The sequence below is a fragment of the Spinacia oleracea genome, chromosome 4 (assembly GCF_020520425.1).
Source record: "Spinacia oleracea cultivar Varoflay chromosome 4, BTI_SOV_V1, whole genome shotgun sequence".
Lineage (NCBI taxonomy): Eukaryota > Viridiplantae > Streptophyta > Magnoliopsida > Caryophyllales > Amaranthaceae > Spinacia > Spinacia oleracea.
The window spans coordinates 178,826,750-178,844,135 of NC_079490.1; the positions used below are offsets into that span (position 1 = coordinate 178,826,750).

General features: G+C 35.6%; 2 protein-coding genes and 1 long non-coding RNA gene across 3 annotated transcripts; 2 read left to right on the plus strand and 1 right to left on the minus strand.

Moving 5' to 3' along the window:
• Positions 1 to 1,750: 1,750 nt before the first annotated feature.
• Positions 1,751 to 13,248, plus strand: LOC110801398 (protein EXECUTER 1, chloroplastic). Its single transcript, XM_022006750.2, has 12 exons — positions 1,751 to 2,400; positions 6,004 to 6,120; positions 6,198 to 6,263; positions 6,612 to 6,718; positions 7,666 to 7,747; positions 8,480 to 9,199; positions 9,308 to 9,431; positions 9,582 to 9,748; positions 11,540 to 11,614; positions 11,708 to 11,800; positions 11,918 to 12,070; positions 12,824 to 13,248. The coding sequence occupies exons 1-11, from the start codon at positions 1,942 to 1,944 to the stop codon at positions 12,008 to 12,010; spliced, it is 2,103 nt and encodes a 700-aa protein (XP_021862442.1). The 5' UTR covers positions 1,751 to 1,941; the 3' UTR covers positions 12,011 to 12,070; positions 12,824 to 13,248.
• Positions 13,249 to 13,320: 72 nt separating this feature from the next.
• Positions 13,321 to 14,959, minus strand: LOC110801399 (nicotinamidase 1-like). The gene is made up of 5 exons (XM_022006751.2): positions 14,756 to 14,959; positions 14,471 to 14,654; positions 13,997 to 14,130; positions 13,719 to 13,904; positions 13,321 to 13,574 (listed from the first exon to the last, which is right to left on the minus strand). The coding sequence occupies exons 1-5, from the start codon at positions 14,897 to 14,899 to the stop codon at positions 13,491 to 13,493; spliced, it is 732 nt and encodes a 243-aa protein (XP_021862443.1). The 5' UTR covers positions 14,900 to 14,959; the 3' UTR covers positions 13,321 to 13,490.
• Positions 14,960 to 16,367: 1,408 nt separating this feature from the next.
• On the plus strand, positions 16,368 to 17,323 carry LOC110801432 (uncharacterized). Its single transcript, XR_008932493.1, has 4 exons — positions 16,368 to 16,625; positions 16,882 to 16,906; positions 17,010 to 17,035; positions 17,208 to 17,323. It is a non-coding gene; the product is annotated as an uncharacterized lncRNA (long non-coding RNA).
• Positions 17,324 to 17,386: the final 63 nt, after the last annotated feature.

Consider the following 17,386-nt stretch of genomic DNA (forward strand, 5'->3'; position numbering starts at 1 on the left):
CTTGATAATTCATAACAGAATGATGAAAATGATGATTCCGAGTCATATATTATTGTTGGACAAGGTACTTGATCACTTGTTCTTTTAGTCTCTCTATTTGTTCTTTTAGTCTTTTCATTTGTACTTTTAATAATATTCTGTTAAAAGAACAAAATTAAAACACGTGCATAGTTCTCATTATGCACTCTTTAAGAATTTTTCCTTTCTCCTTCTCTGTTCTTCTTTGATTCTACTTCCTATTTTTTCATTTTCTATTTTTCAGCAACTATATATATAATAATTGTACTTTTGAATCATAACCATTAGTCATTTTATAAATACATTCTAGAGAGAGAAAGAGGAGAGGATTTATATTCTCTCAAACATAAGAGTGATTTTTTGAGAGAGAAAGAGTGAGATGGTGAGTGAAAGAGTAAAAAATATATTTTCTCCTTATTCTCTCTCTAAAATTCCTTCTGAATGTTTCTCCTTTGTTTAAAATGAGTGAATTAAGAAAAACACTAGTTCAATTTGGCTAGTTTTCGAAGCAAGAGAATCTCTAGAGAGCGTGATATTTTCCGAGGATTTAGATCAGTTTTTGAATATTTATTAAAAGATATTGATGCTCCTGATAAATGTTGATCAAGTGTTTAAGGTACGTTTCCTTGTTCTTTCCTCTAATGTTCTTTTCAAATTGTAATGTTCTTTTCACAACTTTACTTTTACTGTGTCATCAACATAGTTTGTTCTTTTAAATCAACATAGTTTGTTCTTTTATATCAACGTACATAGGTTGTTAAAAAAAGAACATATAATGGTTTGAAAAGAACACATAACACTTAAAAAAGAACATAGCCTGATTCGTGGTAAAAGAACAAAAATACTTTAAAAAAATATAGATTTAGTTTTAAGTGCATCAAAAAATCGTCGTTTCGTCTTTTTAATTATAACATAAAATCGTTTGAATAGAACAAATAACACTTAATAAAAGAACATAGATTTGATGTGTGGGATAAGAACAAAAATACATTTAAATAAAAATATAGACCTAGTTTTAAGTGCATTAAAATATCGTCGTTTTCGTCTTAATTAGAACACTAAGTGGTTTGAAAAGAACAAATACAACTAATAAAAGAACATAGATTTGTTGTTCTTTTCTTCCCTCATTCTATTCTTTTGTTTGATAAGGAAAAAGAAAATGTTGTTCTTTTTCATGTGTTTTGTTCTTTTGTTCTTTTTTTTGTTGTCGTTTTTTTAATTTTTTTTTGAGTTTTTGTTATTTTATTTTTCTTTTGATTTTGTTCTTTGTGTTTTCTAAAAAAGTTGTTGTTCTTTTTTTAATTATTTTGTATTCTTTTTAACTTTTTAACTTTTTTACTGTTTTTTAATTTTTTATAATATTATCGATAATATGTTTTGTTTTTGTTTTTCTGTTGCATTTTTTACATGATGTTCCTTTTGTAAAATAGTTGTTCTTTTTATAGTGTATCAGGAGAGAGAATATGTTATTTTCATTTTTGTACCTTTTCTTTAGTTTTTTAACATTAGTGTTCTTTTCAGGTTTTGGTTAATGTTTTTTCGTTTACTCTATTATGTTCTTTTTGTTTATTTTCTTATGTTCTTTTTCATTTTTTTTGTTTTTTGCGTTTTCTTTTAATATTTTTGCGTTTTGGTGCAGGCTCCTGAGGAAATTAAAAAAAAAAGAAAAAAAAAGGTAGAATAAACAAAAATCCCATGACCTTATCCAAAACTACCACCACCTAAACATGGATGCTTGAATTAGTGCTACTTGGCCATTTAGCCTCTAATCATTCCATCGGCATCATCGCACCACATAAAACTCCTCTTTGTCCATACAAATCTTGCCTTACTCTGTGACTACCACTTTCCAGTCCGTATCATCTCTCTTTTTCTCTCGCATCCACAAGCCTAAGACCCTCCACCGTCGAATCTCCTCCGTCTATGGCGTCGCCGATTGCTCCTCCGGCGGCGTTCACTCCGCCGCCGGTTTTCTCCGATTCTAACATCAACTACAACAATAGCTGTACCAGCTTCTCCTTCAAATCTCCATTTTCAAAGAAATCGAAATCGAGTTCTCTCTCCACTTCTTCCTCATCTTCCATTTCTAAACCTCAGAATTCCACTCTCTGCTGTTGTCGCAGCAATTCCTCTGACTCTTCTTTGCCATCGCCTTCGCCGTCGTCTCCGTTGCAGGAATTTCTCGCTGCTGCTGCTCAGGCGTTTGAAGAATTTGTCAATTCGCGGTTTAAGTCTTCGCCGAAGAAGGATGAAGTTGCGGTGAGAGAGAAGGAATTAGGGGGAGGTAATTTGGAGGTTGATGTTGATGGTTGGGATTGGGAGCGCTGGTCATTGCATTTTAAGGAGGTTGAAGAACAAGAACGTCTTATTAAACTACTCAAGGTTTTACTTTTTTTAAAAATTTAATTTCTGTTAATTTTGATTGCACATTGTTAGCTGTTGTTGATTTGAATCTTGTTACTGTTGTAGAATTTTGAGTGCCAGACTTCAATTTTGGTTGTATATTGGTTATATCAGGTTGCAATTTAGGTGAATTAGGGGTTTAATTTTTATCAAATTGGAACTTTTATTTTGTAATGAAACAGAAGTTGTACTGATTAAGATAGAAAGAACACTGAACTTTTGAGAATTTAGACTTATGATCATGAATGCTGCAGCTTCATTATAATATCCCTGGAAAAGCTCAATCTGGTTGCACCTTGAGCAAGTTTTATTGTAGAATTCCTCGTAAAGATCGTTATTGGTTTACTTAGGCATTTCATAGATGAGAATCTTTCTGAAGAAATATAAGATTCTTGCATTGCCTGTTCAAGTATTTACTGCTACTTGTTCCGCTGTTTCTTTGAGTCATTGTTGGAAATTTTAGTCTTGATAGATAAATGAGCGAATTTCTATTCGCAGAATGGAATTGTGCATGGAACCATGGAAGTAATGAAGCAAAATTTTGGAAGAATATTCATGTAGAGCTGATTGAGTCTATTGGCTATTTTTTATATGTTGTCTGCATGTGCTTTGGTGTATTGCAGATTCTAGGTTAAGAGATTATGGGGTTAGGATGGATTATACAGTCTTGATAGATAAATGAGCGAATTTCTATTCGCAGAATGGAATTATGCATGGAATGAAGCAAAATTTTGGAAGAATATTCATGTAGAGCTGATTGAGTCTATTGGCTATTTTTTATATGTTGTCTGCATGTGCTTTGGTGTATTGCAGATTCTAGGTTAAGAGATTATGGGGTTAGGATGGGTTATATATATACTCCTTATGTCTCAATATACTTGCTCCATAAAGCAGGCTAAAAAAGTAGATAGGGAAAATTGGGTGAGCTGGGATCAAACTTTAGGGGAAAAAAAATAGTGAGAAGAAATTTACTATAAAAGAAAAAGAGCAAGTGATATGAGACCTTCAAAATAGGAAAATGAGATGGAGGGGGCATCACCGTTATTTTCACTGACACGCGATACATTCATCTGCTTCTTTTTGGAAAGTCTAGACTTTGGAACAGGCTTGCAGCATAAGAATTTGGTATAAGAACTAATTAAATATCCAAAAGTTTTCCCCTCTTCTATTTTTCAAGGGGTGATGATGCAAATCTTAGGCACTACCTTTAACTCATACTAGCTCGTGGTTGTTGTTGGGGGCAGGGGAAGGGAAAGGCAGTATCCAACTATCCACATCTTCCTCTATTATTATCAATCTCAATGTCCCACTAGTTCTCAACCTCTCACTTTCCGTTGAGGAAGTTCATATGGTTTATTTTCTTAAAAAAGGGGGAAAATATTTAATTACAAGTTTTCAACTACTTCTGGAGTAAGTTTCCCTAAAAGGAAACTAAATTTGCTGATAGTGTTCTTATCTGAAATTGAGCAGAAAGAAAAAGAAAATTGTGTGAAGTGTCAAAAGAGCTGCTTTGAAGGACTTGATGCCTTCATTTTTGGTGACAGTTGACATGGGACATCATCCAATCAGTGTTTAAAAAGCGCGCTTAAGCACGAAGCTCTAAGGCAAAGCGCTTGATTAGGTCTGAGCGAAGCGTTTGTGATTCGGCGCGCTTAAGCGCATTTCGAAGCGCGCTTTTTGGCGTTTTATTGTTTTTTTTATTACTTTACGGTGAAAGCTTTTTTTATATGTTGCTATTGTGTTTTGGACCACACCCTGTTAATCCTTAACAATAGAAAGTGACCAAGAGCCCAAGAGTCTAAAAGAAAAGTAAAAAGAAGAAAAGAAGAGGACAACAGTCACAACTGACCCTAGCTTCTTGATAAACATTATGTTATATGCTTTATTTTTGTTAAAACAAAGATAATATATTTTTGGAAGCAAATCTGTTGTTTATATTTTTTGTGTTTATTTTAGTAAGATATATATGCATAATAGTAAAAAAACCTTTAATTTTTAAAAGTGTGCTTCTCTTCGATGAAGCGTGCGCCTTGCATTTGTGCTTTGCGCTAAGGCTCTAGGACTCATATCGCTTTAGCGCGTAGGCTCTAGGAATCATATCGCTTTAGCGCGCTTTGCGCTTTTTTATACACTTTTGTATGGCTTTCAAAAGCCTTCACACTTTTAATGGCTGTTTGTTTTTATGGATAATTATGATATTATCAAGTTTCAACATCTCACCCTTGGTTTAGAAGAAGGTTAAGGGTGCGTTCTATTCACCTGAGTTCCACTTATTTTTCTGAACATATCTTATCTAAACTTAACTGAACTTATTCTGAACTTATTAGAACTTATCAAAACTTATTTTAGTTATAAATTGTACTTGGTAAAGCCTTATTTTTCTTGAACTTATATTATCTGAATTTATTTGAAGTTAATGGAACATATTTTTCTTGAAATAAGTGGAAATAAGGTGAACAAAACAGAGCCTAAAAAATCCAAACATGGTAGAGGAGAATCTAGAGAGAGTATCGCATTTAGTCTTTTTTAATACAAAGTACTAAATATAGTACAAAACCCCTAAATGCAGGATATGTTAATGACACTAAAACCCTAAAAGACTAAAATACCGTTTTGTCCATACCCAAACTCCAACATCCCTTTCGTTCTTCTTCCTTGGCTTTCTTCACCCCTAAGTCCCTAACCAAAGACTCAATTGTTGTAGAATCTATTTCTCCCTCCTTGCTAAAAAGTGGCTTGTTATTTGATTGTTGATTGATTTTTCAAAATTTGTATTTCAATTAGTTAAAAAAAAAAGATGCATGAGATGATTTTCTATGTTTTGTGCTGTACTATTTGTTGGGTTCCGGACAGAATTCTCGGAGGTTGAAGTATGGCTCCGGATAGGATTTCGGAGATTGAAGGATGGCTCTGAATAGGATTTCCGGAGATCGCACTATGGCTTCGGAAGAATCTTCCGGTGGTGGCACATGGGTTCCAGATTTTCTTCTGGAGGTTGAACTGGTGTGCCCTCACCACCAGTCCACCTCCATCATCCCTCGCCGCCCCAACAACAATTCCATTGTTGCCTTGCCTCCACACCACGCAACAGACCAGTTTACTGCTTTGTTGCTCTCCTCACGCTCGTCCCTACCAACGGCAAGCAACATGCTAAAGCAAGGACAATTTAGGAATAATAAAATTTAAATGATACTAAGCCATTTTGCATTTAGGGATAATTTTATCTGTATTTAGCACCCCCTTTTTTAATTGCTAACAAATAAAGAGTTTAGCAAAGATATATTTCTGAGGGCAATTCATGATTTTGAGGTTTTGTTTTTTTCGCGGAAATTAAGAGAACACTAATTTTAATGATAGTTGACAATTTGGCAACAGTGGGTGAATTTATATGGTTTAGGCAGAGAAGGATTGAAATATAAGGGCTTTATGTGGCTCTATGTGTCATTGTGTCTACATGCTCCTAGTAACATGGAAATGATTTGACAGCATATCATTTTCCCTTTTTTTTTTAATTTTTTTTTATATTTCTTTTGCAATGTCGCGGCTTTCTTACTAAACTATCTCTGCTGTTTTTCTTGACAGTCTCAACTTAGGCATGCCATAGAAAAGGAGGATTATGAGGATGCAGCGAAGCTCAAGGTAGCCATTGCAGCTACTGGGACAAAAGATGATGTTGGAAGTGTGATATCTTATTTAGAGGTTTCTTTATGTCCTACAGTTTTATTTGGAACATGATTACGCGTAGTTATCTTGCTTGACTAACTGTTGGATTGCAGAATGCCATTGAGGAGGAGCGCTACCAAGATGCTGTGTTCGTACGAGACAATGCTGGTGCTGGACTAGTAAGTAAAAGGAAATAAAATACTTTTAACAACATAACTTAAGAACTTTTGGTCTCTCTAGAGCAGGAGACTATTATTCGCATGTTTGGCTCTATCTGCTCCTATATCTACCTTTTTCTAAGGAACATACTTCAGCATCTGTTTGCACAAAAGCATCAAAATTGTTTCAACCCTCCCTGTTTCAAAGCAATTTACTCTTTCTATTTCAGTCTTCTTTGGATAGTATTAATACCTGGTTCATTGATGCAATGCCGCCTGTTAAATGGTTTTTAAAACACTTTCCTTTTTTGTTAAACAATTACGTGTTTGATTAATCAGAATGTAGTATCATTTTTTGTTGCTTTCCAGGTTGGTTGGTGGGCTGGTGTTTCTGATGATAGAAATGATCGTAATGGTTGTATAATCCGTATAAGTGCGGAACATGGCAGATATGTGGCAAGAAGCTATAGCCCTAGGTAAAGTTATTTCTTAATAATTATCAGCCTTCTCTTCCAAACTATTAGCATTTAAATGGAAACCAAATCAGCTTGCACAAACTTGTCCCTTCTGTTGTTTTCTCTGGAGGTAGAAGCATTCGTTAGGAAACTGCAAATTGGTTGTTGCGTTTTGGCTGTGGATATTGATCAGATTGTAGAAGATCAGCTTAAGTTCTATTGGTAGTATCTGAATTCAAAAGCAACTTACAGGATTAAGAAGACTAGGGAGGTAGTCTCTTGTTAGGCATCTATTCCTGGCAACAGTGGCCTCCAGTGTTGGGAGCCCTGGAAAGTGGAAGGGTATATGAATATCACACTTAATGTAGGGAACAGGTGGGTGGTGCTTTGCGATTGGTGATATCTTATGTTCAGTATAAATGATTACTTAAATTTTATTTTATTTTCGGGGGTGTTTTTTTTGCAACTTCAGGGTTTGTTTATTGGGGTGAGAAGTGAGAGGATATAAAGGATGAAGGGCTATGAGTCTATGAGGTTGGTGGTAACTGTAGCTAGTATAGCTGAATGGGCCTATAGGGAAGACAAGGGTTTGGGAAAACCTTAGGTGTCGTCTTTGCAGTTTGTTACCTACTCAGCGGCTCAGCCTATTTCGTGATTGGAGCATGATTCAAAACTTACAGTAAAGAAAGTATTTTTTAAGCTTCAAAGATGTGCTTGAGATTAAATAGAGGAGCTTATCTTACTTACTAATCGACCTATGGTCAAAAGGAGAACATGAATGGGGTATGTTTTGCATTTTTCTGTATATCATGGCCATTTCATCTCTATATCATAAGTCTATGAAAATCTGTTGATTAGCATAACTCGGAGAGATGAATCTGGTGCTCCTTTATACAGTTATACAAGATCTATATAACATCATCAAGGGTTAAACCGTTTCTTTAGAGCTAATCACTTTTTTTATTCAGGCAGCTTGCTACATCATCAACTGGTGCTCCCTTATTTGAGATCTATGTAACTTTGAACAAGAAAGGTGAATACAGACAACAGGTGAATTATTGTCGTTTGACTTTGGCAGCTTTATCTCGTTTCCCATGAAACATTACTGGCATGCTTCTTTCTAGAACACTTAGACCTTCTTTTAGGTTATTGGTTACAACCAATGTTACCTAATTCTTTAATCGCCCCACGAACCGCGAACTGAAAAGGCGAATTATAACATGAAAATGGTACACGAATTATAACATGAAAATGGTACACGAATTATAACATGAAAATGGTACAATTTTGGACAAATTTAGCAAATTATGTGGCGAATTGCGAACTCGTACCCAATCTCATACTAGCGAATCATATAACAGTGGTTACAACTTACAACAACCCTGAGTTCTTCTTGCTTTCGCGTGTATTAGATTGTTACCCACGAACATCAGATGTCCTAAGCAAGTAAGACATTCTGGTAATGGGAATTATTTAGCTGCATATACATCTGTGAACAAAAGGTTATAAGAAGGTTTTACTAAAGGGAAGTTACCTTGCCTTGATGGGGGAGGCTATAGTGCTATATTTTTTACCAACTGAATAAGATATTATTCATTTTTGATAGACCCTACTTTTCGTTGAGAATTGAATGCGTCAAGTTTACCCAGAAAAGACCGATGGACCAAAACCTCAATCATATTCTTACTTTTGTTGTGAAACATATTCTTCTCAAGTCTTTGTATTGATTTGACGTTAGGTTAACTCTAAAATACGAACCTTATTCACATTTTTTTTTTTAAGGCTGTATATTTGAAGAGAAAGGCAGTTCCTGAAAGTTTTCCATCAGTGTTCCCAATGTCGTCTGCTGCCCCCGGCAGTATGAAAATGAGCCCTGGAGGGGGGAAAACTGATATTTTTTCTCCCGTTGTTGAAGATAATGAGGATGATGAAGATAAAGATGACCCTGAGATAGCTGATGGAGTCTCAGGATTCCAGAATATATTACAAGATATGATCCCTGGTGTAAGAGTCAAGGTTTTGAAAGTAACAGCACCAGGAAAAGTTGATCGAGATTCGATATCCAAGGTGGTTGAGCAAATAATAGAGGAAGAGGATGAAGACCAAGATATTGAGGCTGAGCTGGATAATGTAGACACAGAAGACACAGACGACGAGATTTCTGGCGAAAGTGATGAGGAAAAGGATGATGGTGAAATGGATCTTGGCGGTGTTGACATGGATAGGGAAGAGCAAAGTGAAATAGCTGTCAACGTAGTAGTTAGTGGTCTTGTGGAGAACTTAACTAGCACACCATCTTCCAGAGACTTGGTTCGTGTTCCAGCAGAACTAAAATCATCGGGACGAAAATCATTCTCTTTTTGTATACAGGATGATAAAAGTCAGCCAGATTCTGTTACCAAAGGTCAGGCTCCACCTAAAAGAAAATCTAAGCGAAGCATCGACCATGTAATGTCTGACCTTGTCAATTCTATAAGCCGGGGAGAGAAAATACCTGTGAAGGTCAACTTTCTTTGCCTTTCAGAATTTCTTTCTTGTGCATCTTTTGCTGATTTTAGGGTCTAGTAGTACTAACGACTATGAGCACTGTTTATGGCTAACGTATTGCAGGTGCTTAAGGACGTGGGAGATATAATTAGTCTTAGCTTGAACCAAGTTCAGAATCGTCAACCCTTGTCGGGATCAACAACGTTTAATCGCATTGATTTACCATCTTATCCCGATCCTCTGAACGGTGATTAATTTCAGAACAAGTTTCTTTTTTTTAGCTAGTGATGCTAGTCACTGATAATTTGCTATTGTTAAGACACTTGAGGAAGTCTTTATCTCTCTTAAGTCAAGCCAAACTTAATGTTAAGATATTCAGTAAGTTTCTTTTGATTAGGACTTTATATCGGATCCCATGGACCATACACCTCAGAAGTCATCCAGTTGAAACGCAAATTTGGTCAATGGCAAGATGGTGGGACCAAGGGGCCTTCAGATCTCCAATTTTATGAATATGTTGAGGCTGTAAAGCTTACTGGGGATCCTTACGTGCCTGCTGGCCAGGTACTCTTATTTTTTTCTTCTATGACTAGATGGTACATGTACCCATACCCTGCCCTAGGCTGAGCCTTGTTAAGATCACTATATAATTGTATGCTATGGACCGTATGGTCCAAGATGACTTATTCAATAGGTAATAAGATGTAACATTTTGTAGTGTAGGCTTATTTGCAGTTGTTTTGATGCTAACTAATCAGATTGGCAGCATAGAAATTTTGAATGGCATACTCACTTTGTTTTTAATTGTCATAATGGAACACAAATGATTGGTGGGATTGCTGTGGTACTTACATAGGATTAGGTGCATAAACTTGTTAAGCAGAAATCTGTCTGCTCATCAAACTTATGATAGGCCCTTTCTCCAGCAAACACTATGAAGTTTTGTTACATTGTCAACTTGTAAATGAATATTTCTGATCAAACTTTATGATTTTTTCTTCATTTGTCTGCAAGTCATACATGAAGCACTTATTTTAGAACGGAGGAAGTATGTATTTTTCAACTCTTGTGTCAAACCAATCACTTCTGAAGGGAATAAGGGTAATGTAGGAAGTTGAATAAAATAAAGGTAGTTAGTTACTTCCTCTGTTTTCTTTTAGTTGTCCTACTTTGGCTAGGAACGTTTACCAACGCACAACTTTGACCATTAATTATTCTAGTTACCTACTCGCTCCGCTCTCGAATATTAGTCCTGTTTGGAATCTTAGCACTATTCATAATCGAAGAGAATCTTCTAATTTCTTTCCAATACGTATTTCAAAACATAATCATGTGAGATCTTATCTTATTATTCTCAATGTGTAGTTTCACAATATCAAAAGTTTATAATTTTTAACATACGTATTTGGAGATATTTACGTTTAAAGTTCGAGTCGAAGCGGGTGAAAAGTCCAAATAGGACTAATATTTAAGAACGTAGGGAGTATTAATTAAAAATTACAAAATATTGGTATTTGGAAACTATGTATTGAGAGAATCTAACAAGATCCAACATGACTATGTTGTTATTTATGTATATAAAACTTTAGGTTAAAGAAAAATATGTTAATAGTACCTAAAGTCAATATGGAACAACTTGAAAAAAAATGGAGGAAGCATTACTTTTAGCAGGTGGACATTTTATTGGGACCTTCAGAAAAGTAAAGGTAGTTATGTTTTATGGGACGGAGGGAGAACATGATGCTCTTCATGCTTGTAAGATGCTAATTACAGAGAAAAACGATACAAAATACCAAGAAACAAAAGTTATGTAAATTGGGGCTCTTTTACATCTTAGTTTTCCTGATTTTAGAATTTGGGAGGGAGATGTCAGTAGTCCAACTACATTGAAGGTCATGGTTGGAATGAGGGAAATTATTAAAGGGTTTAGTTTCAATTGTTGAAGCAAGTGTGGGAGGAAACTATTATGTCAAACATGCATTAGCTACATAGGTAATGGACTACTTTCGTATTTCTTTTCTTGCCCTATAGTAATAATAAACTCCCAAATGGATGTAATACGTTATAGTACCTACTTATGTCAACCATCAATTCATCCACAGTTCCCTTGTTGGATCCCCATCAACCCCCTAAATGATTTCTCTCATTTTAGCATAGCCTAGGACAAAAATTGAACTAGAGGAAGAACAAGGAAAGGGGATTTTAGCCCGTCAATTGCATTTGTGGGGCACTAAACTACTGTATATTAAGACTCCAGGCACACAGTCCAAATTTCGTCTATCCAGAATCTCCTAAATTTTTAAGATTATGGGACCATTATGGATTTATCTTTGATTCGTCATTTCACCATTACAGGTTGCATTTCGTGCAAAGATTGGCAAAAGATATCAGCTTCCTCACAAAGGGATAATTCCAGAAGAATTTGGAGTGGTGTGTATTAAAAACTAAGTGGTCTATCGGTATTCCTTGTATTGTCCTTTACCAGCTTTTAATCAACTTTTCCTTTAAATTTTGATGACCAAGGTTGCTCGGTATAAAGGACAAGGGAGGCTAGCTGAGCCAGGTTTTCGAAAACCTAGATGGGTTGATGGTGAACTTGTCATTCTTGATGGAAAGGTTCGTTGACCATTCTCGCTATCTTCCTCTTGAAGTATACAACTCTAGGCAGCATGATAGAGAAAGCCACTTAATGATCCGGATGTCTATTAATATTATTCAATGGAATTTATGCAGTATGTTAAGGCAGGACCTGTAGTAGGGTTTGTATACTGGGCTCCAGAGTATCAATTCCTGGTGTTCTTCAATCGCATAAGGATCGAAGAATAAAATTCATGTTGTACATGGAAGCTGAATGTCAGTACTCAGTCTTTTCTTGGGATGTAAAAGGTAAGATGACTTTTACTGCTTGGCGTTTCTCCAATGTACTTTTTTTCTTCCTGATTCAATAAGGTAATTTGGTGAAGTCTTGCATTTTTAACTGTAACAAAATTTAAAAGTGGCCTATTAGTTGGAAGTCTTAGGGCAAATGAAAGTAGGAATCTGGCCTAATATTTTGGATGGAGATCGTTTTTTTTTTCTGGGTATGGGGGTTGGAGCTGTGAGCAGTGGTGGATCTTGAACAATTTAACTAGGGGGCAGTAAAATAATCTAACTAGGGAATATTGAACAATTTAACTAGGGGGGCCGGCCAGTAGAAGAATCTAACTAGGGGATCTTTAACAATTTAACTTGGGGGCCAGTGGAAGAATTTCCCCCCGGGGGAGGCTTCCAGGCCATAATGAAGAGATCTGCCATTGGTTGTGACTTGTGAGGTTGTCACATGGAGAGTACGAAAACTGATTTTTTTTATAGAAATTTGCTTGTTATAAAATAATTGCAATGGTTGCTCAAGTCTTCTACAGAATAGGAGAACCTGCCTGATATGGTGTCTAGTGATTTCTATTTTTCCTGATCATGATTGGTACTTGCGCCTTTCCTTAAAGTAAAACACAAAAAACGAGGGTGGACACTCTTTAAATTATGAAGAAATATATGTGCTGAATCATTATAGTTATGAGTAGTTGCGTATTGAATTAATACACCAACTGTGGCTATCTGCTCGGATGTAAGTGTTGTCATTCTGCCCTATTGTTTTTGCAGCTTTAGGTAATTATATTTTTAAAAGCCTTCTTTTCTGGATTGAGGAGCACAGAGGATTGTCATTGTACCACACATAACTTACTGGATCTACAGCAATTTTGGCTGATGGAGTAACTTCTAGTGCTTTAAACTGTACTGACTTATCAGCTCCTCTGTTTTTCCTAGGCCTCCAAATGCATGTAAATATTTGTTTTCCAGTTCACAAATTGTGCTAGTTCTTCTGTAAATGGTAATAGAGGTAGCACGGGTTGTGATTTGCGTTGCTGTAAGCATAGTTTTTGAAGATAAGTGCAACTTAGTTCTGTTTCTAGATTGAGAGCTTTGGACGCTTGTGAATTATTATTTTAGACCAGTATTTTGCTGTGGCATGTAATAATCAACTTTGTTGGTTCTATTGTTATAGCTTTACTAGCTTCTTCTGTGGCTGTTGGGACTCTTCATAGTCAGGCTACTTGTGAAATGGATATTAATGAGAACATTCTTAGAAACAGCTCATCTTGGCGAGATTGTCTTCTCAAATTTATTGATGTGCAACAATTCCCCTTTGCGTTTAAATACATAACAAGGTGCTATGCTTGATTATTACATAGTGAAATGCTACAAAAACAGATAGTTTGGGTTTGAATTTGGATTTGGATTTCAGAGTTTGGGAGTAAGCTTGACGCTTTCATGGTTCTGCTGCTAACACACTGTTCACTATCCTTGCGCCTCGCCCTTTAGCCATGTAAAGCCCCATGTGGTGCATTATCTCCTGCAGCAAAAAGAGTGATGTTTAGATTACGTAGTAAACTTGTAGGTTTCAACAATGATTTGAATATTAGTTGCAGAAAAACGATATACTATTAAGTATTGCTTTGCTCTAAGTCTAACAGGGCACATTGTAAGTATTATTCACCTGTGGATGAGCTGAACCGTGTTTACTGGTTTGAGCAACTTCAACAGGGAAATCAAATGTGGTACATCCATTAGAGTAAACCACTACATCCTCGAGAGGAGAAAGAAAACCTCGAGTTTTTGCAGATAATGTTGAGCATACGAAATCCAACACACAAATATCTGTGCATACTCCAACTACCAATAGCTTCAAGAATTAAAAAACAGAAGAATGAATAACTGTCATATGTGGTTTTGAGATTTTAGTATGTCCCTTATATAAGATAAAATAGAGTGTACCGATTCAATCTTGTTGGATTTAACCCAGTTCACAAAGACATTAGAGCCATCATTTTGGATGGAGCCTATAAATCCATCATAGCAGTCTTTGCGCCTAATTGTCACATTTGGCTCTTCCTCTAGCCATCTCAAAGCTGCAGCCAGCAGGATCAGATATAGTCATTTATAGTAGGTACATACCATTTTATAGTTCAAAGTTCAAACTGATAATTTTCTTGCACGATAACTGAATTATTTTCTGTTTTAGAAAAGTCAACAGTATTTGATTTGGGTTGAACATGTAAAATGCTAGAACTAGAAATTTATTAAAGATTTTTTTTTTTTTTTATCATACTTCGTATTATTTTGGGGTGGGGTTGACTAAAATATACACAGTGACATGTTATTTGGGGACGGAGGGAGTAGTATACTTTTCCGCCTTTACAGGATTGTCTGATTTGGTACTGAAGTTGATAAAAAAAAAACGCTACTAACCAGGAACAAGATTGGATTCGTCGGATCCAGTCAAGCAGTGAGGAGGGTATGGATACTCAGGCACATCAGGATGATGAGAATCAAGAAAGGCCATTATTGGCCACTTTTTCTCACTGAAAACCTTTGATATCCTCTCTGCTTCTTTGATCATTTCTGAAATCTGCTGGTTATGTTCTGCAGGAGCCTAAAAAGTCAAAACACTCAATTTATGAATTATGTATGTGCATATATTATACTCAAAGTATGATTTTAGGATATGATGAAAAATAAGAGTGAGAAAATTACCAAAGGGCCAGCACCAACAGTACAAAAGCCATTGATGATGTCTACAAGAACTAGACCGTAGCGAACATTTTCGCTTAGCACCAGACGTTCTTGATCAAGAGGAAGCTGGTTTTTCAGAAGATCAATTATTGGGGATGAAACCATCTTTTCTTCTTTCTTTCTTTTCCTTTTTTCCCCCTCTTCTTCCTAAATGTATGTTTTTGGTTAGTGGGGTATACAATGCTTAAATAGACAAGAATGAGCTATGTTTCTATTGTCTTGATCACAACATCGATTGATGAGTATTTGGCTTTACACGCAAGAATGGTCAAAATATGTTATCCTTGGAAAAGAGACATCCTTGACAAATTTGACAAAGGATAAAGATTGTTTTTTGGGGTCTATAGGAAGTTTAAAGTCGTTAAGGACAAACTTTAAAATTTAACTACTACTTCCTCCGTTTCAAAAAGATCTTCACAATTACTATTTGCACGAACTCCAATGCAATATTTAACTACTAATATATCCAATTTCGTATGTGAAAAAATTATAAAAAATTGATATTATGAAAATACATACCGAGACCAATCTGACAAAATCTTACATGTAATGTTTTGATGTATATAATGGTGAGAATTTACGGTCAAAGTTTTTATACTTTGGACACATTTTCCAAAGCGTAAAGAACTTTCAGAAACGGAGGTAGTACTACGTAGTTGACATCTTTTATAAATAACTTTTTTGTTTTAATAATCATATAAAAATAGTAATGTGTATGTTTTTTGGATAGATAAATGCGTATCCTTGAGAAGTTGAGAGTGAAAATGTGGCAAATATCTTCCAAGACTTCTCATCCTCCACGACCCTTGCCCCTAAACAAGGGTTTCTTCTAAGGTTGCAATTGTATTAGAAGAGGAAAAAAAAAGTTTTAACAACCAACAAATAGTGTCAATGTGTATGCCTCGTGTTTGGCTCACATATCGCATGGGAGGCCTTCCATGACCATTAGGACATAATTTTTTCACACTTCTTATATCGTGAACACTTAAATAAGGAAGGGAATATGAGTCATATGACGTAAATGTGATGTACATGTTCAACTTGTGGCATACATGCAGGGGCGGACTCAGGAATTTATAAATGGGGGTCCAAACTTTTTTTTATTTGCTTTATAATTTATCATATTTTCTCTTTTTAGGGGGTTAAAGTTGAGAGATAAGTAGACGAAATATTAAAAACGTTATAATAAAATACGTGGAGGATTTATGATCTTTAATTTTGGTTTTTCATAACAATAAAACTCAACACTTAGTTCAAATTACAACAATAATTTGGCGCAATTTCAATTTAAAATGAAAAAAACGAGTTTATCATAATTTGAAAGAGATTTACTTTATAACAATAATTGTCACTGAACAAATGGCACACAAAAACACTAATAAGAAAAAGGAACATCATTCTTAACGCTTATGGGGCATTATGCTATTATATACGACGGAATTGATTAAGTCTCTAAGTCTAAGAAACATGCAACTATAATTCTATAAAAGTGGAGTATAAAAATACATCCTACAACCTTTAAAAGCAAGGAGTTGTATTTGACTATTCATCCAATAGTGAAGTACCTAAAATGCCCCTCAATTCTTCCAATTCTTCATTTTTGCCCTCTTTACGTTCAGCCCTGACCTAGGCCTTTCTTCCTCTTCCTTTTGCTTGCTCGAGCTTCCCCTTTCTCTCTCCTCCTGCTTCTCTTCTTGGTATAATCTCATCCCCCATCTCCTGCCGATTCTCCCACCGCATCGCCGCTGCCGCCGCAACACCACTAAATCACTCAATCACCAATCTCCCTCCAATGGGTGCGTCCTTTTGCACTGCTTTTATACATTTCCAGGTTTTCATCCTTTCTTCTCTTTTACATATTTTTTTCTTCAATTAATGGAATTATTGTTTAAAATATGAAGTTTTAGGGCAATAATTAAGCTTGAATTACAAAAAGTTCAGTCAGTTACAGTGATTTCAGTCAAATTAGTGTCGAACGAATTCGATGATTAGAGTCCAATTTATCCTTTGTGCCCTTCATCTCACCCATTGCTTCAACGTTAAACCCTAATCTATCTGTTATCTCTCCGTTTTTTCTCTTTCCACAGCTATGCTATCCATGTTCCTGGGTAGGTAAGTTCTTCAATTTGTCATTCTTGTTGTTTGTGTTTCTCCTCTCTTTCTCCAACATCAACAACTATCCTAACTATTCAATTTTTGTTGTTGATTTTTGCAGTCTTCACCTCCCTGGGTTCGAATGAGGTGAGTATATGATTGTCAATCTCGATCTGAAGTTAGGGTTTGATCCTAAATTTCTTTTTGGAAATAAATGATTTTGCAGCAGCTATTTCCTGTTTACCTCCGTATGTTGATTGTATTTATTCATTTTCCGTGGATTATTTTTTTCATTTAATCAAATGTTTTCGTATTCTAGGTAGTTTCCGGTGGTATTCACGCTATTTCTCAACGTCGGGATGAATTATTCAATTCTAGGGTTCGATTCCTTGCGGCTCCAGTTCAGGTTGTTTTCGTGATCCAATCTCGGTTGGTGAGCATTCTCTTTGAGAATTAGGGATTTCATAGAAATTAATTACAGGTTATTGAATTTATGGC